General features: G+C 36.3%; 1 protein-coding gene across 4 annotated transcripts in view; it reads left to right on the forward strand.

Annotated features, from left to right (window-relative positions):
* Positions 1 to 27,980, forward strand: part of LOC105463388 (RB1 inducible coiled-coil 1) — a 96,150-nt gene that overhangs the window by 51,785 nt on the left and 16,385 nt on the right. For 3 of the 4 annotated variants that reach the window (XM_071068246.1, XM_011710449.3, XM_011710451.3), the window contains 10 exons: positions 8,529 to 8,713; positions 8,944 to 9,130; positions 9,218 to 9,299; positions 9,550 to 9,611; positions 11,251 to 11,354; positions 12,436 to 12,562; positions 12,652 to 14,552; positions 23,543 to 23,708; positions 26,668 to 26,776; positions 26,889 to 27,129. In XM_071068246.1, the coding sequence (XP_070924347.1) occupies positions 8,529 to 8,713; positions 8,944 to 9,130; positions 9,218 to 9,299; positions 9,550 to 9,611; positions 11,251 to 11,354; positions 12,436 to 12,562; positions 12,652 to 14,552; positions 23,543 to 23,708; positions 26,668 to 26,776; positions 26,889 to 27,129 (3,164 nt within the window). Of the gene's footprint in view, positions 1 to 8,528; positions 8,714 to 8,943; positions 9,131 to 9,217; positions 9,300 to 9,549; positions 9,612 to 11,250; positions 11,355 to 12,435; positions 12,563 to 12,651; positions 14,553 to 23,542; positions 23,709 to 25,560; positions 25,699 to 26,667; positions 26,777 to 26,888; positions 27,130 to 27,980 lie in introns of those variants that run through there. The other variant, XM_011710452.3, reaches the window with a different exon arrangement.

Consider the following 27,980-nt stretch of genomic DNA (forward strand, 5'->3'; position numbering starts at 1 on the left):
AAAGCTGGATGGAGAATGACTTTGACGAGATGAGAGAAGAAGTCTCCAGTCCATCAAACTTCTCAGAGCTAAAGGAGGAATTACGTACCCAGCGCAAAGGAACTAAAAATCTTGAAAAAAGAGTGGAAGAATTGATAACTAGAATAATTAATGCAGAGAAGGCCATAAACGAACTGACAGAGATGAAAACCATGACACGAGAAATACGTGACAAATGCACAAGCTTCAGTAACCGACTCGATCAACTGGAAGAAACAGTATCAGCGATTGAGGATCAAATGAATGAAATGAAGTGAGAAGAGAAACCTAAAGAAAAAAGAAAAAAAAGAAATGAACAAAGCCTGCAAGAAGTATGGGATTATGTAAAAAGATCAAATCTACGTCTGATTGGGGTGCCTGAAAGTGAGGGGGAAAATGGAACCAAGTTGGAAAACACTCTTCAGGATATCATCCAGGAGAACTTCCCCAACCTAGTAAGGCAGGCCAACATTCAAATTCAGGAAATACAGAGAAGGCCACAAAGATACTCCTCGAGAAGAGCAACTCCAAGACACATAATTGCCAGATTCACCAAAGTTGAAATGAAGGAAAAAATCTTAAGGGCAGCCAGAGAGAAAGGTCGGGTTACCCACAAAGGGAAGCCCATCAGACTAACAGCAGATCTCTTGGCAGAAACTCTACAAGCCAGAAGAGAGTGGGGGCCAATATTCAACATTCTTAAAGAAAAGAATTTTCAACCCAGAATTTCATATCCAGCCAAACTACGTTTCATAAGTGAAGGAGAAATAAAATCCTTTACAGATAAGCAAATGCTTAGAGATTTTGTCACCATCAGGCCTGCCTTACAAGAGACCCTGAAGGAAGCACTAAACATGGAAAGGAACAGCCAGTACCAGCCATTACAAAAACATGCCAAAATGTAAAGACCATCGAGGTTAGGAAGAAACTGCATGAACTAACGAGCAAAATAACCAGCAAATACCACAGTGACAGGAACAAGTTCACACATAACAATATTAACCTTAAATGTAAATGGACTAAATGGTCCAATTAAAAGACACAGACTGGCAAATTGGATAAAGAGTCAAGCCCATCGGTGTGCTGTATTCAGGAGACCCATCTCACATGCAGAGACATACATAGACTCAAAATAAAGGGATGGAGGAAGGTCTACCAAGCAAATGGAGAACAAAAAAAAGCAGGGGTTGCAATACTAGTTTCTGATAAAACAGACTTTAAACCATCAAAGATCAGAAGAGGCAAAGAAGGCCATTACATAATGGTAAAGGGATCAATTCAACAGGAAGAGCTAACTATCCTAAATATATATGCACCCAATACAGGAGTACCCGGATTCATAAAGCAAATCCTTAAAGACTTACAAAGAGACTTAGACTCCCATACAATAATAATGGGAGACTTCAACACCCCACTGTCAACATTAGACAGATGAACGAGACGGGAAGTTAACAAGGATATCCAGGAATTGAACTCATCTCTGCAGCAAGCAGACCCAATAGACATCTGCAGAACTCTCCACCCCAAATCAACAGAATATACATTCTTCTCAGCACCACATCACACTTATTCCAAAATTGACCATATAATTGGAAGTAAAGCACTCCTCAGCAAATGTATAAGAACAGAAATTATAACTGTCTCTCAGACCACAGTGCAATCAAACTAGAACTCAAGACTAAGAAAACCAATCAAAACTGCTCAACTACATGGAAACTGAACAACCCGCTCCTGAATGACTATTGGGTACATAATGAAATGAAGGCAGAAATAAAGATGTTCTTTGAAACCAATTAGAACAAAGATACAACATACCAGAATCTCTGGGACACATTTAAAGCAGTGTGTAGAGGGAAATTTATAGCACTAAATGCTCACAAGAGAAAGCTGGAAAGATCTAAAACTGACACTCTAACTTCACAGTTAAAAGAACTAGAGAAGCAAGAGCAAACACATTCAAAAGCTAGTAGAAGGCAAGAAATAACTAAGATCAGAGCAGAACTGAAGGAGATAGAGACACAAAAAACCCTCCAAAAAATCAATGAATCAAGGAGTTGGTTTTTTGAAAAGATCAACAAAATTGATAGACCGCTAGCAAGACTAATAAAGAAGAAAAGAGAGAAGAATCAAATAGACGCAATAAAAAATGATAAAGGGGTTATCACCACCGACCCCACAGAAATACAAACTACCATCAGAGAATACTATAAATACCTCTACGCGAACAAACTAGAAAATCTAGAAGAAATGGATAATTTCCTGGACACTTACACTCTCCCAAGACTAAACCAGGAAGAAGCCGAATTCCTGAATAGACCAATAGCAGGCTCTGAAATTGAGGCAATAATTAATAGCTTACCAACGAAAAAAAGTCCAAGACCAGATGGATTCACAGCTGAATTCTACCAGAGGTACAAGGAGGAGCTGGTACCATTCCTTCTGAAACCATTCCAATCAATAGAAAAAGAGGGAATCCTCCCTAACTCATTTTATGAGGCCAACATCATCCTGATACCAAAACCTGGCAGAGACACAACAAAAAAAGAGAATTTTAGACCAATATCCCTGACGAACATCGATGCAAAAATCCTCAATAAAATACTGGCAAACCGGATCCAGCAGCACATCAAAAAGCTTATCCACCATGATCAAATGGGCTTCATCCCTGGGATGCAAGGCTGGTTCAACATATGCAAGTCAATAAACATAATCCAGCATATAAACAGAACCAAAGACAAAAACCACATGATTATCTCAATAGATGCAGAAAAGGCCTTTTGACAAAATTCAACAGCCCTTCATGCTAAAAACGCTCAATAAATTCGGTATTGATGGAATATATCTCAAAATCATAAGAGCTATTTATGACAAACCCACAGCCAATATCATACTGAATGGGCAAAAACTGGAAAAATTCCCATTGAAAACTGGCACAAGGCAGGGATGCCCTCTCTCACCACTCCTATTCAACATAGTGTTGGAAGTTCTGGCTGGGGCAATCAGGCAAGAGAAAGAAATCAAGGGTATTCAGTTAGGAAAAGAAGAAGTCAAATTGTCACTGTTTGCAGATGACATGATTGTATATTTAGAAAACCCCATTGTCTCAGCCCAAAATCTCCTTAAGCTGATAAGAAACTTCAGCAAAGTCTCAGGATACAAAATTAATGTGCAGAAATCACAAGCATTCTTATACAACAGTAACAGACAAACAGAGAGCCAAATCATAAATGAACTTCCATTCACAATTGCTTCAAAGAGAATGAAATACCTAGGAATCCAACTTACTAGGGATGTAAAGGACCTCTTCAAGGAGAACTACAAGCCACTGCTCAGTGAAATAAAAGAGGACACAAACAAATGGAAGAACATACCATGCTCATGGATAGGAAGAATCAATATCATGAAAATGGCCATACTGCCCAAGGTAATTTATAGATTCAATGCCATCCCCATCAAGCTACCAATGAGTTTCTTCACAGAATTGGAAAAAACTGCTTTAAAGTTCATATGGAACCAAAAAAGAGCCCACATTGCCAAGACAATCCTAAGTCAAAAGAACAAAGCTGGAGGCAGCATGCTACCTGACTTCAAACTATACTACAAGGCTACAGTAACCAAAACAGCATGGTACTGGTACCAAAACAGAGATATAGACCAATGGAACAGAACAGAGTCCTCAGAAATAATACCACACATCTACAGCCATCTGATCTTTGACAAACCTGAGAGAAACAAGAAATGGGGAAAGGATTCCCTATTTAATAAATGGTGCTGGGAAAGTTGGCTAGCCGTAAGTAGAAAGCTGAAACTGGATCCTTTCCTTACTCCTTATACAAAAATTAATTCAAGATGGATTAGAGACTTAAATGTTAGATCTAATACCATAAAAACCCTAGAAGAAAACCTAGGCAATACCATTCAGGACATAGGCATGGGCAAGGACTTCATGTCTAAAACACCAAAAGCAATGGCAACAAAAGCCAAAATTGACAAATGGGATCTCATTAAACTAAAGAGCTACTGCACAGCAAAAGAAACTACCATCAGAGTGAACAGGCAACCTACAGAATGGGAGAAAATTTTTGCAATCTACTCATCTGACAAAGGGCTAATATCCAGAACCTACAAAGAACTCAGTCAAATTTACAAGAAAAAAACAACCCCATCGAAAAGTGGGCAAAGGATATGAACAGACACTTCTCAAAAGAAGACATTCATACAGCCAACAGACACATGAAAAAATGCTCATCATCACTGGCCATCAGAGAAATGCAAATCAAAACCACAATGAGATACCATCTCACACCAGTTAGAATGGCAATCATTAAAAAGTCAGGAAACAACAGGTGCTGGAGAGGATGTGGAGAAATAGGAACACTTTTACACTGTTGGTGGGATTGTAAACTAGTTCAACCATTATGGAAAACAGTATGGCTATTCCTCAAGGATCTAGAACTAGAAGTACCATATGACCCAGCCATCCCATTACTGGGTATATACCCAAAGGATTATAAATCATGCTGCTATAAAGACACATGCACACTTATGTTTATTGTGGCACTATTCACAATTGCAAAGACTTGGAATCAACCCAGATGTCCATCAGTGACAGACTGGATTACGAAAATGTGGTACATATACACCATGGAATACTATGCAGCCATAAAAAAGGATGAGTTTGTGTCCTTTGTAGGGACCTGGATGCAGCTGGAAACCATCATTCTCAGCAAACTATCGCAAGAACAGAAAACCAAACACCACATGTTCTTGCTCATAGGTGGGAACTGAACAATGAGATCACTTGGACTCGGGAAGGGGAACATCACACACCGGGGCCTATCATGGGGAGGGGTGAGGGGGGAGGGATGGCATTGGGAGTTATACCTGATGTAAATGACAAGTTGATGGGTGCTAACGAGTTGATGGGTGCAGCACACCAACATGGCCCAAGTATACATATGTAACAAACCTGCACGTTATCCACATGTACCCTAGAACTTAAAGTATAATATAAAAAAAAAAAAAAGAAAATCTCAGCACCACACTGGCTTAAGTTAAGCCTTTTCCAAAGTGCAGCAAGCTGATCAGATGCGGATTACTTGTTTTTGTTCATTTTTTTATATTTTAAAATTATTGTTGCTTTAAAAAAAAATCCTATGGATTTCTTTATAACTGTTTCTCAGATGGAGTAAACCAGGGCTTTCAATTCTCTTACCTTAGACACTCTAGTTTTCTCTCTCTGCTTTTTCTTTGCTCCCCTTAATCTCTCAATATTTTAAAATATTGCTGTTAGTCCTCCTGCTTTGTATCACTTGAACAGTCGATTAGGCAGGTACGTTGGATGGTTTTGTATTTGTTAATAATATAAAAAGATATTTATTGCTGATATTGCCCTCAAGTCTACTTGGTTTCAGCAAATGGAGTTTTGTCATACAAGGAAAAGTATTTTTCTGGGAGTATAGTTGGGTGATAATACTATTTTCTCAAAATGGAAGAATGCATTATTTGCGTATTTGAGGTTTTCTTGTTTGCTTTCTAAATCTGACCATGTAACCTCCCTGAATCCAAACTGAAGTAAAATTGAGTGAGAATTTCTGTTCCGATGAAAATTACAAAGTTAGTTTTTGTTGTCTTATGCTCATAGAGCATCCTGTTTCTACATCTTCGTTCCCCCTAATTTATTTGTAGTATTTTGCTATTGTTTTAAACTATGGTAGCTCATGGACTATAAAGAACACCAAATGAATACTATAGATAATATTCTTACTTTTATAAAATATCTTTTCTTTCTTTGATACCTAAGTGGTATAGTCCTTTTAAACATTTTGAGGCAATTAAATATTTGATTATTTAAGTTCTCCAATGGATATTTTTTGATACTCCTAAGTATTCATAGTAAGTGTGTTTAGAAGTCATCTATGTTGTCTGATTGTATATTGGGAGCAAAATTGTAAGGCAGAAATGTAGACCCCGAGGTAGACAGATTTCAGTTGAGTGTGCCTGAGTGAATCTGACTGTGAGAGGATTCAGTTAGTAAGATTATTTTCAGTGAGCTCATGAGAGAAAAGGTATACCCAGTTGAAACTAGGAGGTATATGGTAAGTGAGACAACTTTTCACACCTATATTGTCATGATTTGGGCTGCCAAGGGATGTACAGAGTCAAGGTTTTAGCAGAAGCATCACTTCCTCAGCCAGACGTTTCTAGTCTTGAAGTCTTGGTCACATCATCAGGTTTATTTTCTCTTAGTATGCTATACTTATCCTGTACCGCAATTGTAATTATTAATTACATGCTTTTTAATACAGTCTCTTTCCAGAATATAAGCTCCAAGGAGGCAGGACACTAGTCTGTCTTCTATTGCTCTATCTACAAGGCCTTACCACACATTCCTGATACATACATAGTAAGAACACATCAATACTTAATAAAATGAGAATTTGGATTTGTGTTTTTTGAATTTGAGAAATGTTACAATTCTATCTAGCCTCTGGCTAGTGTAAAATTTTTATTTACAGATATCTCATCAGTTACTTTTGTTGCTGCCAATGGTATTTCCCTGTTGCAGATAGTTTGTCAGTACTTCCTTCAGAATGTGATTGGTGAAAATTAGATAAAGTCAGATTAGCCAGTTTTAGGAGTTGATTTAACATCTTGCTAAATACATTTACAATGTAGTATAATACATTCTAGCTACATAGCAATTAAAACTTAAAACCACTCCCAATTAAAAGAGAAAAGAAATTGTGGAAAGGGGTTTATTATTTATTGCCTGAACATTTCATAAGATACAGACCATTTCAAATGCCTTTGAAGGGGTAATTTCTTAAAACCACAACATTTATGAGGATTTGTTGTAGACCCTTCTACATGGTTTTGGCAAAAAAACAAAAAACAAAACAAAACAAAACCTCACTCACCAAACCTATGAAGCTGTGTAACACTGGAGCCCTGAATATTCGTTCTCTAGCCATTCGTATCCTTGAGGGGTATCAGCAAAATTAGAAAATATCAGGGAGTTTTCTTCCCAAACCAAAGTTGGCAGAATGCATCTGTAACAGGATTGTGAGTACTGTAGTGCTATCATGTAGCTGTCAAACCTTATTTGTGTGTAGAAATATTAGTAATTAGTACTACATGATTTGTGAGGTTTTTTTCTATTTGGTCTGGATTATATTGAGGATGGTTGAGCAAATATGGAATTCAGTTTATTGAAAAACAGTATTTTTTCCTTCTTTTAGCAATACAGTACTTACATGCTTTGGTGTCAGGAAATCCTTTACTAATGGTCTAGAATTTAGATTTGGGATTGATTCTGTATTTTTCATGGATTCAATAAAAAGTAATTGAAAACCAGACTTTGCGAAAGGAGATAAAAGTAGCAAATTGTTTTTTAATAGATTACGTTATAGAAAAATTATAGTTGCAGTTAACCAAAGAGTATCTTGAAAGGAAAAAGCTTGCAGTTACTATAAAAATTGTCTTGTTTTCAGATATTGAACCAGTTTGGCTTTAATATACATCATTTAAATCTAAATATTGTAATATTTAGGAAAACATGAAACAGAGAACTACCAGAAAATTGGAAGACACACTTATCCTTTAGCTGGTCATAAAGTTAAGTTCCTAGAAGGATAATGATTTATTTACAGTATCAATAGAGCAATCAGATGGATGTACAAAACCTAAAGCATTATTACATATAAGCCACTTAGTATATAGCATAGGAAAAAACTTTGTGGTAGCAATAAAGTATGAAGTAATAACCTTATTAGGTTATCTTTGGACCACATATAAAGAAAAGTAAATATACTTGGGAGAGATGAAGGAAGATTATGACAAATCTATCGAAATTAATTAGTAACTTAAACAATCCCTACTTGACAGATACACCGTTTACCTACAAAAACAAATGAGTAAGGACAGCTAAGAAAAACCAAAAAAAGGTTTTTCTACCAAATAATAAAGTATTAACTGTGTGCAAAATCACACAATTCAGTCATTGTCCTAGTGATGGGAGCACAGATCAGTGGAACAAAATATAGTCCAGAGATAACTGGAGAGGGCAGTGACTTTTCGATAAATATTATAAGAGCATTTTATTATTTTTGTATTTTGGGGAAGTGTCTAATGTACTATTAAATCCCTCATTGTTTTTCAGTGACCTTGTTTTGTTTGTGCTGTGACTGACCGATAATGGTATAGGAGTCTAGACACAAAGCTTCTAGTTCTCATCGACTACTAAATATGTCCTTGGCTAAGTGGCTTTATCTTTCCAGCCTTTGTTTTCTTCTAGTTTGAAAAATTAAAGATGAGCATAGGATTCTTAAAAATTCTAGGTCTTGTGCCATTTATGCATCTTCTACATTCAAGAAAAATAGAGGATTTAAAAATATTGTTAGAAGGCACAGAACGGGCTGTGTTTAACATAAAGATTTTCCACTTAACTGAATGTCCATACCTTTCATGAAACAAAATTAATGTCCTTTGAAACACTTTTTTTCTCAAAGGGATTTTTAGCTAATCAGAAGAGAGCTGAAAACTTAAAGGATGCATCTGTATTACCTGATTTATGCCTGAGTCACGCGAATCAGTTGATGATTATGTTGCAAAATCATAGAAAACTGTTAGATATTAAGCAGAAGTGTACCACTGCCAAACAAGAACTAGCAAATAACCTACATGTCAGACTGAAGTAAGTGATTCATTTATATATCTGTTTTAAGATGTTTAGAGTTGATGTTTATATTTATTTCTCCCAAATGATGGGGTAGTTTTTCCCTTGCCATTTTATTGAAATACCTTATTGATGAATTTTGTAGAGCTTATATATCTTGATTTCTTTGGCTTAACTAAGTTAGTAAACTTACTAAGTAACTAAGTAAAGTTTTGTGAATTTTGAAAATAATGGATGTTATTCTCTAGGTGGTGTTGCTTTGTAATGCTTCATGCTGATCAAGATGGAGAGAAGTTACAAGCTTTGCTCCGCCTCGTGATAGAGCTGTTAGAAAGAGTCAAAATTGTTGAAGCTCTTAGTACAGTTCCTCAGATGTACTGCTTAGCTGTTGTTGAGGTTGTAAGAAGAAAAATGTTCATAAAACACTACAGGGAGGTATGCAAGTTGAATTCTATTTTAACTGTATATGAAGTTTAACGAATTGGTGTATGTTTATGTTTAACATAAGCGTTCCTCTTCTAGTGGGCTGGTGCTTTAGTCAAAGATGGAAAGAGATTATATGAAGCAGAAAAATCAAAAAGGGAATCCTTTGGGAAATTATTTAGTAAGTGTTCATTAATAATTTCAATTACTTTTGTAAAGGAAAAAAGTTTTTATAAGCTTGGATTTCTGTAGCATACTTGATGTATATGCTGTTAATTACCATTCCTTTTAAAATGTATAGAATTGAATCCATTGTTAAATTTTAAACTTGAAGTACTGTCAACTTTTAGTTTACTTTTTCAAAAACCAGAGATAATTTTTTGCCTTAAATAAAGCTCTAAAATAACCATATTGTTAATTTCTTTATACAGGGAAGTCTTTTTTAAGAAATCGTCTGTTTAGGGGACTGGACTCCTGGCCCCCTTCCTTTTGTGTATGTATTTATTTTCTAACCATGACTAAATTCCGTATGTTTTAAAACCTTTTTTCCAGAAGTAGAGGCATTTATCAGAAACTTGCAGAAATTGTTGTGGTTTTAAAAAAATCAAAATAAAAATGTTTTTGACTTTAAAAGTCAGCATAAAGCTTGATAAAAGTCAGCGTAAAGATTGATATTTGCATTCATAATTTTTTATAAAGAATCTTCATAACACAGGAAGATAGCTTATACTGCACTGTTAGGATTGGTAGAAATAGATTCACTTAGTTTTTTTTGTTTTGTTGTCTCTTCCTTTTTTTCTTTCCATCCTTCCCTCCTCTTTCTTCCACCGCTCTTCTCCCTCCCTCCTCCTTTACAGCCTCTGCCTCCTCCTTGCCCTTCTATATTTTCACACCACCCCCCTTTATATTTTGACAAATCAATAATAAAGCCTCAGTTAGACTTCACTGAAATTAAATATTAGTTTGGTATATTTCTTAACCATTATTATCTGGGGTCATTAATTTTATTACATGAGAAGAAACATTTCCATGATCAAAGCAATATGGGGACTTTTACCCCCATCAGATGTACTGCTTAGCTGTGTTGTTGTTGTTTTGGAGACAGAGTCTTGCTCTGTTGTCCAGGCTTTAGTGCAGTGGCACGATCTCGTCTCACTGCAACCTCTACCTCCTGGGTTCAAACTATTCTTGTGCCTCAGCCTCCCAAGTAGCTGGGACTACAGGTGCCCGCCACCGCATCCGGCTAAGTTTTTGTATTTTAGTAGAGAGAGGGTTTCACCATGTTGGCCAGCTGATCTCAAACTCCTGGCCCCAAGTGTTTTTGCCCACATTGGCCTCCCAAATTGTTCAGGTTACAGGCGTGAACCACCACGCCCAGCTGTGCTTAGCTGTTAAACATGTTTCTGTACTGCAGGATTTCTTAGTGTTTTAAATGTATGTATTTTTTAATATCTAAGAATTGGTGACATAGCGATTCCCCTACTTATTTATCTGAGAACTCTTTTTTATGAAGAACATCTTGGCATCTCCACATCTGCTTGAGTAATGATTTAAAACTATTGAAGTTTTTTTTGATGCAACTCTTGGCAATTTTATAAATAACGAATTGGTAGGATTTACCAGTTAATATTTTTTATAGAAGCTAAAATTGACCAACACTTTGTCTTCTGGAATATGTAATGGGAAGGTCAAGGGAACAGCAAATAAGAAAGTGTTACATGGGAAAAAAAATACATGTGTATATTTTAATATATTAGTGACTTTAACGTGGTAAATATATATGTAAGTACATATATATTTACCATATATATACACACACACACACACACACACACGCACATACATACAGGATAGGAATACTGTAATTCCCATAAAATGATGCTAAACGCAGAGAAGGGGAGGAACAAGCGCATCCCTTGATCACTAGCAGTTCACGTCCCAGTTTACTAAAGGCTCAGAAAAATAATATGCCATATCTTTATTGAATGATATTTCTTTTTTTGTTTCTTAATCATTTAAAGCATTTTAGTTTGTTTGGTATAGTAAATTTAATTATAGTAACAAATCATATAAATTTGCCCTCTGTTTTTTGTTTAAAAAATTTTTTTAAATTAATTTATTTTTTGGTACAGACTCAGAAGCCTCGAAAGTTTGACTGTGAACTTCCAGATATTTCATTAAAAGATTTACAGTTTCTGCAATCATTTTGTCCTTCGGAAGTTCAGCCATTCCTCAGGTAAATGTCATCAGTATTTTAAACTAATTTATAACCTTAAAATGTTTTTATTATTCTGGAGTTGTGCCAGGTAGTACCAGTAATCTTAAGAGGTGCCAAGATAAGAAATATTTATGATAGACTGGCTTTCCTGTGACTGCTTTGAGAAATTTCTGAGGAATAAAAAATGATCGAAAATGAAGGTAAAGTAAAGGAAGGTATGCCTTACATGTAATTATTTTTTTCCAGTAGTTACTTTTTGCATGCTGTTGGGAAATTTCTGACTTTTTATATATATATATATTTTTTTTTCTTGAGATGGAGTCTCGCTCTGTCTGTCTCAGACAGGCTCACCCAGGCTGGAGTGCAGTGGCGCGATATCGGCTCACTGCAACCTTCACCTCCCATGTTCCAGCAATTCTCCTCCCTCAGCCTCCTGAGTAGCTGGGATTACAGGAGCCCATCACCACGCCCTGCTAATTTTTGTATTTTTAGTAGAGATACGGTTTCACCATGTTGGCCAGGCCGGTCTCGAACTCCTGACCTCGTGATCCGCCTGCCTAGGCCTCCCAAAGTGCTGGAATTATAGGTGTGATCCACCACGCTTGGCCCTAAGTTTTTACTTTACTGATTATGACACAAAGTTCTTAAAGTACTTCTGGTATTAATTTTAAAAGGAATGATAAGGCTCTTGTTATTTTTGACATATCAAAATATTTGGTAGCTGTTATCTGCTATTTCATTAAGAAATCAGAAGGGCCGGGCGCGGTGGCTCAAGCCTGTAATCCCAGCACTTTGGGAGGCCGAGACGGGTGGATCACGAGGTCAGGAGATCGAGACCATCCTGGCTAACACGGTGAAACCCCATCTCTACTAAAAAATACAAAAAACTAGCCGGGCGAGGTGGCAGGCGCCTGTAGTCCCAGCTACTCAGGAGGCTGAGGCAGGAGAATGGCGTAAAACCCGGGAGGCGGAGCTTGCAGTGAGCTGAGATCCGGCCACTGCACCCCAGCCTGGGCGACAGAGCAAGACTCCGTCTCAAAAAAAAAAAAAAAAAAAAAAAAAGAAATCAGAAGTCTAATTTCATTGTATTCTGTTTCAGGGTTCCCTTACTTTGTGACTTTGAACCTCTACACCAGCATGTACTTGCTCTACATAATTTGGTAAAAGCAGCACAAAGTTTGGATGAAATGTCACAGACCATTACAGATCTACTGAGTGAACAAAAGGCAAATTCAGTTCTTTCAAACAGTTTTCTTCATTAGTGAAAAATGTTTGTGTTGGTACAGCTCTTTAAGCCTTTCTTTCTGTTTTCCAGGCATCTGTGAGTCAGACATCCCCACAGTCTGCTTCTTCACCAAGGATGGAAAGTACAGCAGGAATTACAACTACTACCTCACCAAGAACTCCTCCACCGCTGACTGTTCAGGATCCCTTATGTCCTGCAGTTTGTCCCTTAGAAGAATTATCTCCAGATAGCATTGATGCACATACATTTGATTTTGAAACTATTCCCCATCCAAACATAGAACAGACTATTCACCAAGTTTCTTTAGACTTGGATTCATTAGCAGAAAGTCCTGAATCAGATTTTATGTCTGCTGTGAATGAGTTTGTAATAGAAGAAAATCTGTCATCTCCTAATCCTATAAGTGATCCACAAAGCCCAGAAATGATGGTGGAATCACTTTATTCATCAGTTATCAATGCAATAGACAGTAGACGTATGCAGGATACAAATGTATGTGGTAAGGAGAATTTTGGAGATCATGCTTCTCTGAATGTCCAGTTAGAAAGATGTAGAGTTGTTGCCCAAGACTCTCACTTCAGTATACAAACCATTAAGGAAGACCTTTGCCACTTTAGAACATTTGTACAAAAAGAACAGTGTGACTTCTCAAATTCATTAAAATGTACAGCAGTAGAAATAAGAAACATTATTGAAAAAGTAAAATGTTCTCTGGAAATAACACTAAAAGAAAAACATCAAAAAGAACTACAGTCTTTAAAAAATGAATATGAAGGTAAACTTGACACACTAATAAAGGAAACTGAAGAGAATGAAAATAAAATTAAAAAATTGAAGGGAGAGTTAGTATGCCTTGAGGAGGTTTTACAAAATAAAGATAATGAATTTGCTTTGGTTAAACATGAAAAAGAAGCTGTAATCTGCCTGCAGAATGAAAAGGATCAGAAGTTGTTAGAAATGGAAAATATAATGCACTCTCAAAATTGTGAAATTAAAGAACTGAAGCAGTCACGAGAAATAGTGTTAGAAGACTTAAAAAAGCTCCATGTTGAAAATGATGAGAAGTTACAGTTATTGAGGGCAGAACTTCAGTCTTTGGAGCAAAGTCATCTAAAGGAATTAGAGGACACACTTCAGGTTAGACACATACAAGAGTTTGAGAAGGTTATGACAGACCACAGAATTTCTTTGGAGGAATTAAAAAAGGAAAACCAACAAATAATTAATCAAATACAGGAATCTCATGCTGCAGTTATCCAGGAAAAAGAACAACAGTTACAGGAATTAAAACTCAAGGTTTCTGATTTGTCAGACATGAGATGCAAGTTAGAGGTTGAACTTGCATTGAAGGAAGCAGAAACTGATGAAATAAAAATTTTGCTGGAAGAAAGCAGAGCCCAGCAGAAGGAGACCTTGAAATCTCTTCTTGAACAGGAGACAGAAAATTTGAGAACAGAAATTAGTAAACTCAACCAAAAGATTCAGGATAATAATGAAAATTATCAGGTGGGCTTAGCAGAGCTAAGAACTTTAATGACAATTGAAAAAGATCAGTGTATTTCTGAGTTGATTAGTAGACATGAAGAAGAATCTAGTATACTTAAAGCTGAATTAAACAAAGTAACATCTTTGCATCACCAAGCATTTGAAATAGAAAACACCCTGAAAGAGCAAATAATTGAACTGCAGAGTAAATTGAACTCAGAATTGAGTGCTCTTGAAAAACAGAAAGATGAAAAAATCACCCAACAAGAAGAGAAATATGAAGCTATTATCCAGAACCTTGAGAAAGACAAACAAAAATTGGTCATCAGCCAGGAACAAGACAGAGAACAGTTAATTCAGAAGCTTAATTGTGAAAAAGATGAAGCTATTCAGACTGCCCTAAAAGAATTTATATTGGAGAGAGAAGTTGTTGAGAAACAGTTATTAGAAAAAGTAAAACATCTTGAGAACCAAATAGCAAAAAGGTAAGAATTCAGTTTAGTCTGTAATTATAAAATTAAAATATCAGTGATTCGTGTGTTTTTGGAAGTGTGTGTAATCATAGTACCTTGATTTACTCATTTACCTTGGGTAAATGTAGCAACTAGGGTATTTTCATGAAGTAAAAACTTTTACCCTTTGTCAGTGTTTCTTGCAAACAGAACTAACAGACTAAATCCATGAGTGGCTTTTAAAAAATGAATCAGCAGTTTGGATTTTCAGAGAAATGTTTTGTTGAAAGTTTGAAATGTTTTAAAGAGCTCTTTGTTTTTCCTTCTAAGTTTCTCTCTTTATTCGCAGTTTTTTTCTAAACTCTTCAGTAGAAAATTACCTATATATGTTCTCTTCAGTATATAAAAGACTATAAAATTGTCTTCTGCATATTGTTTACTAAAGGCTGAATCATAGATAGGAACATATAGAGTGTTCCTTATTGTTATTTTCTTAATACAATTTCAGTTATTTCCTCTGTGTTTGAAAGATGTCTTTAAATTGCAGGTTTGATACTTTGGTTGTGGATTGGTGGTGTTTTTATATTTTTATTATTGTTACTGTCTGATGTTACTGCCTTTTGATCACAGAAGATGGTTTTTAGTATTTTTATTTTTAATCTTTGAAGGGGGTTTTGTGACCCAATAGTTTCTAGAACATAATTAATATGTCAATTCATTCTATCATTAATTCTCCAAGTGAATACATATATATTTCAACCTGTGTCTTGCCTTATCACTTTTAAACAGTCTCCACCTGAAAAATTTCATTAAAATCCATTGTTTGTCTCCATGTCTTCTGGACAGGACACATACTTACGTTGAATGAGAACATGATAGAAACCTCCCTCCCCTGTGTCATGTGAAGTGAGAGTTTTAGGAATTTTACTTGGCCTTTTCTACCATAATAGTCCTTGTTCCACGAGTAAGGGAAGCAACACGGGGATTCTGCCAGTCTGTAAGGATGAGTATTCCAAATCCAAAATGCTCCAAGATCTGAAACTTTTTGAGCCCTGACATGATGCTTAAAGGAAATGCTCATTGGAGCCTTTTGGATTTTGGATTTTCACATTTGGTATACTCAACTGGTAAATATAACACAAGTATTACAGAATCTGAAATTCAGAGCACTTCTGCTCCCAAGCATTTCCATTAAGGGTTATTCAACTTGTTCCTATCTCGATGAGGGAACCATTGGGCCCAAAGTCTGTCACATGAGCACCAATAATCTCCTCCTCCTGGTAGACCACAGTCACTACAGTCCTCTCAGAGCCGGTGTTCAGTATTCCCCCAGGAGTCTGGAAAATGGCTGTAGATCTCTTCAGCATTGTAGTTGATAACTAACTCAGATCTTGGAATTAGGTGAAGGTTAGAATTCTCTTGATAAGCTAAGCCTCTGAATACTAGATTTAGAGTTTTCTGTTTTGTTTTGTTTTTACAGTTTTAATAGGTCTTTAACCGGTTCATTGTATTAGGGCCTACGGACAACCACGACCGCAGATTTCTCTGGGTCAAAACCTTCTAATTACTGCTCTGGCTCTGTTGCCTGTGATAGAGCCGCATTATGTTTCTGGTGGTGAAATGCCACTAATTGACCTCTGCGACTCCAGAAGCCTGTCATTCCCATTAAATTCATTGAATTTCAGTGTTCTCATCTCTCTCTGCTGTCTGTTTTCTACAGAGCACCACTACAGAGCCTTTTAAGCATGTATTTTGCAAAGCCTTGGTAAAGAATGTATTCTCTGGGCCCTCTGAGGGTATAAGTAATAAACCCCTTCCAGTATACCTGCCTTTGGATGCCTTCTTGTAGATCAGGAGTCAGCAACTTGTTTTTGTTTATGTTTTTGTTTTGTTTTGTTTTTGAGACAGAGTTGTGCTCTTGTTGCTCAGGCTGGAGTGCAGTGGCATGATCTCTGCTCACTGCAACCTCCGCCTCCCAAATTCAAGCAGTTCTCCTGCCTCAGCCTCTTGAGTAGCTGAGATTATAGGCATGTACCACTATGCCTGGCTAATTTTGTTTTTTTAATAGAGACAGGGTTTCTTCATGTTCGTCAGGCTGGTATCAAACTCCTGACCTCAGATTATCCACCTGCCTCGCCTCCCGAAGTGCTGGGATTACAGGTGTGAGCCACCATCCCTGGATAGCAAACTTGTTTTTTAAAGGTCCAGATAGTAAAAATTTTAGCATTTGCAGGTTACACACAGACTTATTAATATAATCTGTATGTGTGTGTTTACCATCTTTTAAATATGTGAAAAACAAGAACAGTGGCTCTCTAACTTCTGTCACAGTATCTTTTTATGCTCTCAAAAAATTGACTCCAAACTGATTTTGTTTATAGGGATTATGTCAGTATTTCTGTACTAAAGATTAATGCCAAGAAATTGAAACTTAGCCATTTTCAAATAACCTTATTACATGTTGGCATATGTAAGACTTTTTTTTTTTTTTTTTTTTTTGGAGACAGAGTCTCGCTCTGTTGCCCAGGCTGGAGTGCAGTGGCGCAGTCTCAGCTCACTGCAACCTCCTGGGTTCAAGTGATTCTCCTGCCTCAGCCTCCCTCCCAAGTAGCTGGGACTATAGGTGGGTGACACCACGCCCAGCTAATTTTTTTTGTATTTTTAGTAGAGACAGGGTTTCACCATGTTAGCCAGGATGGTCTGCATCTCCTGACCTTGTGATCCGCCCACCTTGGCCTCCCAAAGTGCCGGGATTACAGGCATGAGCCACCGTGCCTGGCCATACATAAAGACTTTTTAATAAAAACTTGTCTGAAATGAAAATTAGTTCGAAGAGTACCATTGTTCTATATATTTGCAAATCTCTTAAGTTTTGATTGAAGTATATGGGAAAAAAATCCAACCTTATGCTGAATGTAATTGCAAAAAGAAAGGAATATTTAAATAGCCTTTTCAGATGATTGTTGATATTCTTTGTTACTAAATCAAAATCAGCAAGTGGTAATTTCTGAACATTAGTTTTTATTGTGGAATATGAAGCTATCAGTGGATTTTCTCATAATCTTAACATTTATTGGTACATCTCTTGTACTTGAATCTTTTACTCATGCATGATTTTATGGCATCATGAGTTGGTCATTTGGAAAACACTAGTTCACTGAGTTAATGCAGCTCTTCCAACTGTTGACATATTTTAGAACTAGTAATTTTTACTATATCAAGAATAGTCTAAGAAAAAACAACCTCCCCTTTTTCCTCCCCACTTTGAGTGCCTTGTGGTGAAAGATAAAATGACTACACATAAAGTTTGGTGCTAATGTCTTTAATGTGTGTTCAGGTGCCAGTGGTTTTATCATTGGTGCCAATATTAACAAGGTGAAAAACGACAACACTTTAGTGTTACTGTGAAAACAGTTCTGACTTCACTCGTTCTCTGAATGTGTTTGGTTAACCCCAGGCTTCTGTGGATCACTCTTTGGGAATCATGAGCCTGAAGAAATGATTGGCAAACTTTCTATAGAGGCCTGGATAGTAAATATTTTAGGTTTTGTGGGCCAAACGGTCTCTATCCAAACTACCCAGCTGTACCATTTTAGCAAGACAGCAGTGAGACAATATAAATGAACAGTTTGGCTATGTTCCAACAAGACTTTATAAAAAACAGCGGATTGAATTTACCTGCCCTTGGTCTAGAGTATCTCATTTTGCCATCTAATTTTCATTTAATGTTGGTTATTCTTAAGTCTACTTTCCAGGCAGTCAACTTAGCAAAGTCTGTCCCTCCTCTTGTAACTCTCATTAGATCCATTCCCATACTTATTTTCCGTTTTTCTGCCAAAATATATTAAAGATTCTGTAATTGCTTTGCAATTCCTCCTTTGTTAGACTTTTAAATCTCCAGAGATCTGGCAGTTTGAGTGTAGCAACGGGTCTGGAAGTAATGGTGGGAGATGTTGTTGAAAAGGATCATCTCATTGAGAAGAGGACTACCTCAAGTGAAGGGACACTGATTTCCTCAGACAAGGTAGAAAAGGCTGTTGCTTCCAGGAAGGGAGGTTTGATGGGATTTGGAGGCACAGCTGGGACATGTCCCAAAGCCTTGCCCTCCTTAGTCGTCACTGGTTTTCAAACAACTACAAGTGTCTGCTGTTCTGCCATGTACTGCCCTGGTCTTCCAGTGTTCTATTTTGCACTGGCAATGAGGTCATTACTGCTTTCAGATCAGAGAATTAATCTCAGATTTCCATGTTTTATGGGATTTTTTTTTTTTCCTCGAGTCGTTTTTTGTATTGGGATTGAGCTTATAAAACAACCACTTTTAAATATTTCAGGATTAAAGGGATTAGTATCAGATTTAGAGTTTACACGAATGTTGGGAGAACTGGGAGACTGGATAGTAATCTGGTGAAGGCCAGGAGATCTATAATAGAAAATCATCTGAACCACCAAAGTTGGTGGCTTAGGAAACTGCTACAGTTCTTCGAAGACTTTCCTCAGTTGTCTACCAAGACCCCCAAACAGGTGGTTTACTTGCAAATCTCTTATGAATCTCACATTGCCCACATGTTTGGCTACAACCACCTCCAGAGTCTCTCACTTCAGCATCCCAGGTCAGGTGTGGGTATCTTCCACTGGCAAACTCAAACATAGAACCTACTGAGGAAGGAATTCTGGATAATATCCCTGGCTTCTCTGTCATGCAGAGGAAACCTTTGAAGAAGAATGATGCTTATGTGAGGACACAGTCCGGCACATTTCCCTTTCACCACTAGGTTCTACATATGCCAGAAGCAACATTGAGAGGCCAGCTGCGAAGGAGAAACATTTGTAAGATATGAATACGCAAATTAGCTATGTCTGTAATGTCAAGAGCTCCCACAGTAAATCAATAAGAAAAAGGCGCACAATCTGTTAGAAAAATGGACAGAGATATGACGAGATCAAAGAAGAAATACAAATGGCCAAAATGTAAATACTGTCCGGTCTACTTGTGATTCAGGAAATGCAAGATCAGAATATCTTCTATTTAATTTGGAGTTATTAATAATTTATATTAGTTTTGAAAATGTAGGAGAAAGCTTTCTCCTGTACCTTTGTACAAGGAAATGAGAGCAGAACATGTGTGTATGTGGTTTTTGTGGGTCGGGAAATCTACCTACTACATGATTAATGTCCCTGCTCCTAGGAAGTAGTGATATGGATCTGAGTGAGTATGGGTGGGAGCATTTTAATTTTGTAATTCTAATTTCAAAAGAAGAGATTTTTATTTTGTTTATTTTTTTTTTGAGACGGAGTCTCGCTCTTGCCGCCCAGGTTGGAGTGCAGTGTCGCGATCTCGGCTCACTGCCACCTCTGCCTCCGGGGTTCAAGCGATAGAAGATATTTTTTTTTTGAAAAAACAGTGAACTAACTGTTTACTGTTTACGCATTTTAATTTAGTCAGTGTTAAGAGTTCAAGCATCAAGACAATCTAGTTTATGTTCAATGTAAATTTTCTAGTTGATAGAAATATTTGGATATAATACAGTCCTTTGCTAGAACTGACATTTTAATGGTGGGAAAAACTGTCAACCTTTAGAGATGCTTTTTTTCAAGTTTCCATGATACTAAAGTTCCCAGCTGATAACAAATGTATCTGCTTCCTTGAGTTTCAATGTCCAGGCCTCTTTAAAGTATTCAGATATGCAAAGACAGGATTATGCAAGTTTCTTTTAGGTGGACAACCTTTATTGATGAATTCCTTAGGTTTCTGTTGTAGTGTTGTTAGATTAAATACAGTCATTCCCTCTTCTCTAGTTTCATTTTATGTGATTTCGTTCTTCATGGTTTCGCTTACCGCATGGTTCGAAAGTATTAAATGAAATAAACAATTCCTGAGTTTTAAATTGGATACCGTTTTGAGAAGCACGATTTGTCCAGTGTATCCATACTGTGCAGTCTCCACACATTAGTCATTTGTTAGCCATCTGGGTTATCAGTATCACAGTCCTTGTGTTCAAGTAACCTTTATTTAATGGCTCCAAAGCACGAGAGTAATGATGCTGACAATTTGGGTATGCCAAAAAGAAGCCTTGAAGTGCTTCGTTTAAGTGAAAAGATGAAAGTTCTTGATTTAGTAAGAAAAAAAAATTAAATGCTGAGACTGCAAAGATCTACAGTAAGACCCAGTCTATCTGTGAAACTGTGCAGAAGGAGACAATTCATTCTCTTTTTGCCATCACACCTCAAACTGCAAATGTTAGGACCACAGTGCATATATTGGAAAAAAAATACAGGGTTTGCTACTATCTGCGGTTTCAGGCATCCACTGGGGGTCTTGGAACATATTCCCTGTGGGTAAAGGGGGACTACTATATTTTTCTAACTAAACTATGATACACCTTTTCTTCATGACCTCCCTCCCCTCTACACAACTTGCTCCCCAAAGAAAGGCAGTGATGCTGGTTAAAACACAAAACCTATTTTAGCTGTTAGCCTTTCATTGCTAGGGTTAATTCCCCTGATAGGGCCATTTCAGATCCTAGGGTAATGTACAATAGAAGTTGTGTGGCAGATAGTCACTTGGAACATTTTCTAATGGGAGCTTCAAACAATACAGTATAGTATGTACTTTTGGCCGGATTAATACAGCCATAAGAAACCTGTCTTCAGTACGGGATAATGGTTATTTTTCATGTCATAACCTGTCCATTTTTTGCTTTTACTTTATGAGTCAGTAAATGAGATACCCTATGCTAATCACCTAGTGTTCTCATTCTGGTTTTGGGGATGATACAGTGTTTACAGAGTGTCAGTGGTGTCTATATCTGTTTGTGTACCTGGAACTGTGTCCTCTTGTCCCTGTATTATCCCAGCACAGCACTGACCCTGAAATGGAGTACCCCAGGCAATCCAAAGATGCAGGACACCTAGAAATTATAAGTACTGGCTGTGCATGACCTCCCCTCCCTCACTTGCACAATTTGAACCACACTTTTTCTAATACAATTCTAGGATCTTTTATCATGTTGAAAGCTCTCCTTCAGGCTTCTTTACTGTGCCCCATTTCTTACTAATACCCTTTCTCACAATAGTCTTTTCAAAACCTAGATTCACACCGTATCATTCTCTAGACCAAAACTTTCAATGACTTTATATGGTACTCGCAATGAAATTCATATCCTTTACTGTTCACTATCTGTCCTTCACTTCTCCAACTTCAGTGCTCTCTTGATTTCCTCCTTAAAACCCGGCCTTGTTTTTTACTCCTGAAAGTTTCAGCTTACCTTAGAACTGTGGAGATTTCTTCAAGGAAGACACTGGCCAAACAGGATTATTTGTAAACCCTGCCTATACCTATTTTTATCCCAAGCACTTCATTGTTAGTAGTCTGAGTCCCTTTTTGTTCCTTAGTAAGACTTTGATTTATGTAGTATGTCAGTTTTCCAGCCATGGAATAGTTTAAACTTGCACATCCCCCTCTTCAGCCCCAAAGGAGAACCTTTAAAAGTAAATCCTTCGTCTTAATTATATTATGGAATATATATCCTGTCCTTTAATTAATTATATTATGAAATAGGGGATTCCTATTCCAGCCTTTCTGGGAACTAAATAAGGAGTTTCAGACTTTGATAGAGATACTATTTCAAACTGCATATTCTGTGTTTGGCTGTTTAAAGCCATCTCTTTGGGGGAAAGGTTATCTGAGCAGCAAGTTTAAGTTACTAGATTTTTATCAGTAAATTTGGAAGCATGAATAAAAAGATTCCAATAATTTTTTTGTATGATAGTTGGTATAAATAGTGTATTTCTATCATATAATTAGATTAGGAAATTACGTAAGATACGTGTAGAGTGAACATTTTAAATACATGCCCATATTAATTGCAGAACACACCCTGATTTCAAAAACATTAACATATCATTTAAAAACAAATAGAGGGACATTTAAGCCTAAAAATTGACCTGTTAAGTAGTTTTTTAATAACAGCAACTTCTTGAGGCTTAGCAACATATTTTAATACTAAGCATTTTTCATCTTCTTGAAGAAACCTTTTTTTAATGCTAAGGATTATTAAGTTGAAAGATAAGATTAATACTTAGAAGTTATAATTAGAAGTTACTGAGTTATTAATTATAAGTTAAAATAATCACTAACCAGTGTTTGTTCATTTCTTCTTACATTGTCCTATTCTCATCTCTAGCACTTTGTCAGCAACACCTGAGAGGTTAGCAAGTCTTCAGGAAATGAGTATGAGTTCAGGAATATGTAGATTTGTTTGTGTAAACACTTTTCAGTTTTAGCTTTGTGTTGCCTACTTGATACCAAAATGAATCAAAGCCTGTTTTATGGAAATGAAAGCATTTCAACATACGCAATCTTTAGGTGTTTCTTTTTTCCTAAGTCATTGTGTAAATTTCATGTATAGGAATAGCAAAACTGACATTTGAAGTTGAGTTTACCTATTTCCTATGTGTATAGTCCCTTACCAAAAAATACTTTTTCCTTATGTTGCCCAGGCAGGATTTGAACGTCTGTGCTTAAGCAGTTCTCCTACCTCAGCATGCACCACTGTGCTTGGCTCTTGATTTTTTTTTTTTTTTTTTTTTTTTAGAGGTGGGGTTTCACTTTGCTGCCCAGGCTGATCTCAAACTCTTGGGCTCAAGTGGATCCTCCCACCTGGGCCTCCCAAAGTGCTAGAATTGCAGGTGTGAGCCACAGAGCTTGACCAAAGAATAAAAGAATGGCTACTCCATGGGCAGAGCAGCCTCTTGATTTTTATGTATGTTGATACAAGCAAATTATCTTGAATGTATCTGATATACTGATAAAAATCAGTAAACCTTGTTAGTGTCAGCATCTAATCTGTATTAAACTTTTACGTATTTCCCTTTACTTTTTAGATTCAAAGAGAGTGTTCACACAGATATCTTTCATGCTACATTATTAGGCTTGAGGAAGATAAATGTCATAAATATGATATTTGGTATATTTGTGTGTCTGTAGTTTTTTTTTTAATTTAATGCTATATTTAATTTATAAGTCCTGCCATTGACTCTACCAGAGAAGATTCTTCAAGCTTAGTTGCCGAACTTCAAGAAAAGCTTCAGGAAGAAAAAGCTAAGTTTCTAGAACAACTTGAAGAGCAAGAAAAAAGAAAGAATGAAGAAATGCAAAATGTTCGAACATCTTTGATTGCAGAACAACAGGTCTGTATCTCTTTTCCCATTTCATTTATTTGAGAACTAAAGAAGGTAGACGTAAACTAACAAATATAATTTCTTTATGTAGCTGAGGGTTTCTTATATCTTAGATGTGATTTTCCTTACATTGATCCTGTTAATAAATTTCCTCATGACAAAAGCATGTATTTTTAAGAATGTTTTATTTTTTAGTTTTTTTACTCATCTGGAAAATAATATTTTTCATGTTAATATGTCACATGACAATACCAGGTGCTTCAAAATGAGATAGTCTTCGATTAGAAGTGAGGGAATGTGAATTTTGTTCCTGGTTTCTTCACTACCTATGTGATCTTGGATAGATCATTTAACCTCTTTAGAACTAAGATTAGTTTTCTATGAAATGATTTTTTTAATTTGAAAAATGATTTTTATTTTTTCTCTAAGCTTCAAACTCTCTAAACTTTGTTATCCCAAATTACATTCAGATCAACATAAATATCCTACACTTTCTGTAATTCTTATCCTTCTGATAGGCTGGTAGTAGATTAAGATGGAATATTGTTGAATTTTGTTAATGTACTTATTGTTGTTGGTCTATAGTAAGAGGTAGTGCTTGTGAAGTATGTTGGGGCTAGATCAAAAACCAGATGCCTTGTTAGAGAGCTTGTACTTTACCTAAAGTACTAGACAGCAACTAAATACAATGGCATAATTAGATTGATACTTAATGAAGATCACCCACTGGAACGTGGAGAAAGATTGGAGAACTGCAAAGCAGTCAGCTGGAAGAGCAATTTGGTAGCTACTGGTAGGATTCAGGCCAGAGAAAATATTGCAGTTTGCGGGATACATTTTGAGGGATACATTTCTGAAACTGCATATTATGGTTGTTGTACACATGTAATATTATGTGGTATTTTTCCTTTTCCTAAAATGTGTGGTATTTCCTAATATTATGTGGTATTTTTCCTTTTCCTAAAATGTTATGATTAATTAGTGTCTTTGTAGAATTTGAAGAAATGTAAATCAGAGAATGGAAAGAAAATATAGTTCAAACCTCATAACAATTTTAGATTTTTAAGGCCTAGGGAAAGAAAGAAGAGCCTGGGAAAAGGGAATGAGAAAGCGCAACTAAAAAAAAAAGTGTGTGGCTTAAGGGAAGCCAAGGAAAGTTAAGTGTTCAGGGAGGAGGAATAGCCAAGTTTTAAGTAAGAATTAGCAATAAAAAGGTCATTAGTAACCTCTCTCTTTAAGAATCTAGATTTATAGATTCTTCTCTATGATTTATTCTGCATATTCATCTGTCTGTGTTGCGTTGTCTCTCTGTGTGTTCTTTTATAAACACGTGTACAATTTCTAAAATTAAGAGTGAATTAACTGAAACCAAAAGTATAGTATTGACAGCTATCTAACTTAGTTCTTCATGTTTTAATGCCTCTTTTAATATTTGTAAAATAAGAGCGGGAGAAATGACTTCTAAGGTACCTTCCAGTTTTCCATGATGTGTATGTTAAGTTATATTTATTTAAGGTGATTTGTACCTAACTGTGTATAGGTGATTTCTGAGTTGGAACTAATTGGTTCTTAACTAGCCCCCTTTTTTCATATGCCAATTACAAGTTGTGATAATCTTCCTAAAAATTCAAATTACAGAAATGGCAAAGATCTTGAAAATAAACATAATGGTTTATATTATATAAGTGTTTATTTTCTATATATAAATAAAATACATAAAGCCATATCGTAAGTGTTTCTTTTTGAGAGATCTTCCTGTATGCTTTGTGGCTAGAAATTGTATTTAATTCAATATTTAATGAATTTATTAAAGTTTTATTAAAAATACTGTGTTACTTTTCCTAAATCTCCCTATTGCCAGCATTGTTAGCATTATTCATTGATCCAAGGACCATAGAGCTCTTAAAATTTTGGAATTAGAAATACTGGGCAGATGAGAAGAGTCAATTTAGATCATTTCATCATTCATCCATTGCTTTTACATTTCAAGAAGCTCAGAAATCTTGTAAGTAAATTTTTTTTTTTTTTTTTTTTTTTTTTTTTTTTTTGCCTCTTAAGAGACAGGGTCTCACTCTGTCATTCAGGCTGGAATTCAGTCGTGCAATCATGGCTCACTGTAACCTGGAACTCCTGGGCTCAAACAGTCCTCCCACCTTGGTCTCCCCAATAGCTGGGACTACTAGCATGTGCCACCACGCCCGGATAATTTTTAAATTTTTTGTAGAGTCTCAATCTTGCTTTGTTGCTCAGGCTGGTCTCAAACTCCTGGGCTCAAGCAGTCCTCCCACCTCGGTCTCCCAAAGTGCTGAGATTACAGGCATGAGCCACCAAGTCCGGCCTAAGCAAAATTTTTAAACAAATTCAGTCATCTTTATTAAAAAACTGTGCAGTTAAAATTGCCAGATTGTCTCATGAGATCCATGCAGGCAGTTGGGTATGTGAGCTTCATAGTAGAGTTTATAAAAGTGGGGGAGTAACAAGTCTAGCCAATATAAATCAGCGACCATGGCAGATATCCAAATAAGATATACGGACCATGGCAGATATCCAAATAAGAGAAATAAGGAAGATAGAGTAATATCCAAAATTGTTAGGGTGGTGATCAAATGCTCAAGACAAAAGGAAGGTTTCAGAGGCAGGATGATTACTCCAGGAAAAAAGTGTCTAACAGCACTCTAAATTATTGATTCTTCTAATTCTTCAAAATTTCAAAATCTCTGACAGTAAATACATGGACAATAATAAGAAAATAGGATTTGCTTTCAAGAGACTTAAATTGGAACCAAGAAAGTAGAACCTTTGCCCACAGTATGTTGCATTTTCATTTTAAAAACATTTCACAAATCACACCCTATCATCTCCATGTACAAATGTGCCACAGAAAAGAATATTTGCAAGTTTATTTTCTAAGTCCTAGCTGCTAAGTACATGTAGATAAATTTAAATAATTATTATTATCTTGTTCCAGACCAATTTTAACACTGTTTTAACAAGAGAGAAAATGAGAAAAGAAAACATAATAAACGATCTTAGTGATAAGTTGAAAAGTACAATGCAGCAACAAGAACGGGATAAAGGTTTGTACTGTTTTGTACTATTTTTTAAATTTTTCAAAGTGAAAAAGATACATTCGTGCAAAATGGTTTTTTTCATTACGTAATACTTTTTTTCAATTTGGGGGTCTTTCAGATTTGATAGAGTCACTTTCTGAAGATCGAGCTCGTTTGCTTGAGGAAAAGAAAAAGCTTGAAGAAGAAGTCAGTAAGTTGCGTAGTAGCAGTTTTGTTCCTTCACCATATGTAGCTACAGCCCCAGAACTTTATGGAGCTTGTGCACCTGAACTCCCAGGTGAATCAGATAGATCCGCTGTGGAAACAGCAGATGAAGGAAGAGTGGATTCAGCAATGGAGACAAGCATGATGTCTGTACAGTAAGTATGGCTATTTTCAACTGTTATTTAAGGCTTTTAAAGCAGTAGTGCAATTCCATAAGTTATAAAGCTCTGAAGAGAGGAAATATTTTTAGCATTACTGGTTGTCCACAGCCCGTATATCTGAAAGTTGTGCTATTTTAATTCTTTAAACTGTAAATGTAAGAAAACATTACCGAATGAATTATTTTGGGGAACTCTCATACTGTACATAGTATGTGCACCAGAATTACCCTATACTGCCAAGGTAAGGATCATGGCAGTAGTGTTGAGCCATTCTTACTTACAAGGAATGTTGACATTTTGTGGTCCATTACCTATAAAGTGGTTATTGTAGTAATGAATATATTCATTTTGGTGAGGAAAGGCAGGGAATGGTTTTTTTATTATTATTGTTTATTCGTATATAGCAAATGTTTACTGAATGACATTGAAATCCTGGCAGAGCTTACTGGAATTTAGAACTTTCTTAACAGTTCTCTGTTGAATATAGTGAAAGACCACTAAAATTGTGCTTACAATTATATCTGTGGGACACAGAACTGGGAGGAGAAAGGGCTCCTCTCCAAAGGACCTTGCAAGTAGAGTTTGCATTTCTAGTTGCACCTCTGGGATTTCAGATATGGGAACTGAGATTCCAAGGGCAGAAAGTCCAGATCATTATGCCACACAAAGAATTATGCCCAGTGGGTCAGTGAACACTACACCCCCATGTGAGATAAAGTAATAGGAACAAGTGATTACCAAAAGATATCATAGAATCACCATGGTCCCTTCGTTCAAACAGATCCAGGTTCAAATTCTGAGTCTGGCACCTGCTTGGGAACTTAAGCAAGTCATCTTCCCTTATT

The sequence above is a fragment of the Macaca nemestrina genome, chromosome 8 (assembly GCF_043159975.1).
Source record: "Macaca nemestrina isolate mMacNem1 chromosome 8, mMacNem.hap1, whole genome shotgun sequence".
Classification (NCBI taxonomy): Eukaryota; Metazoa; Chordata; class Mammalia; order Primates; family Cercopithecidae; genus Macaca; species Macaca nemestrina.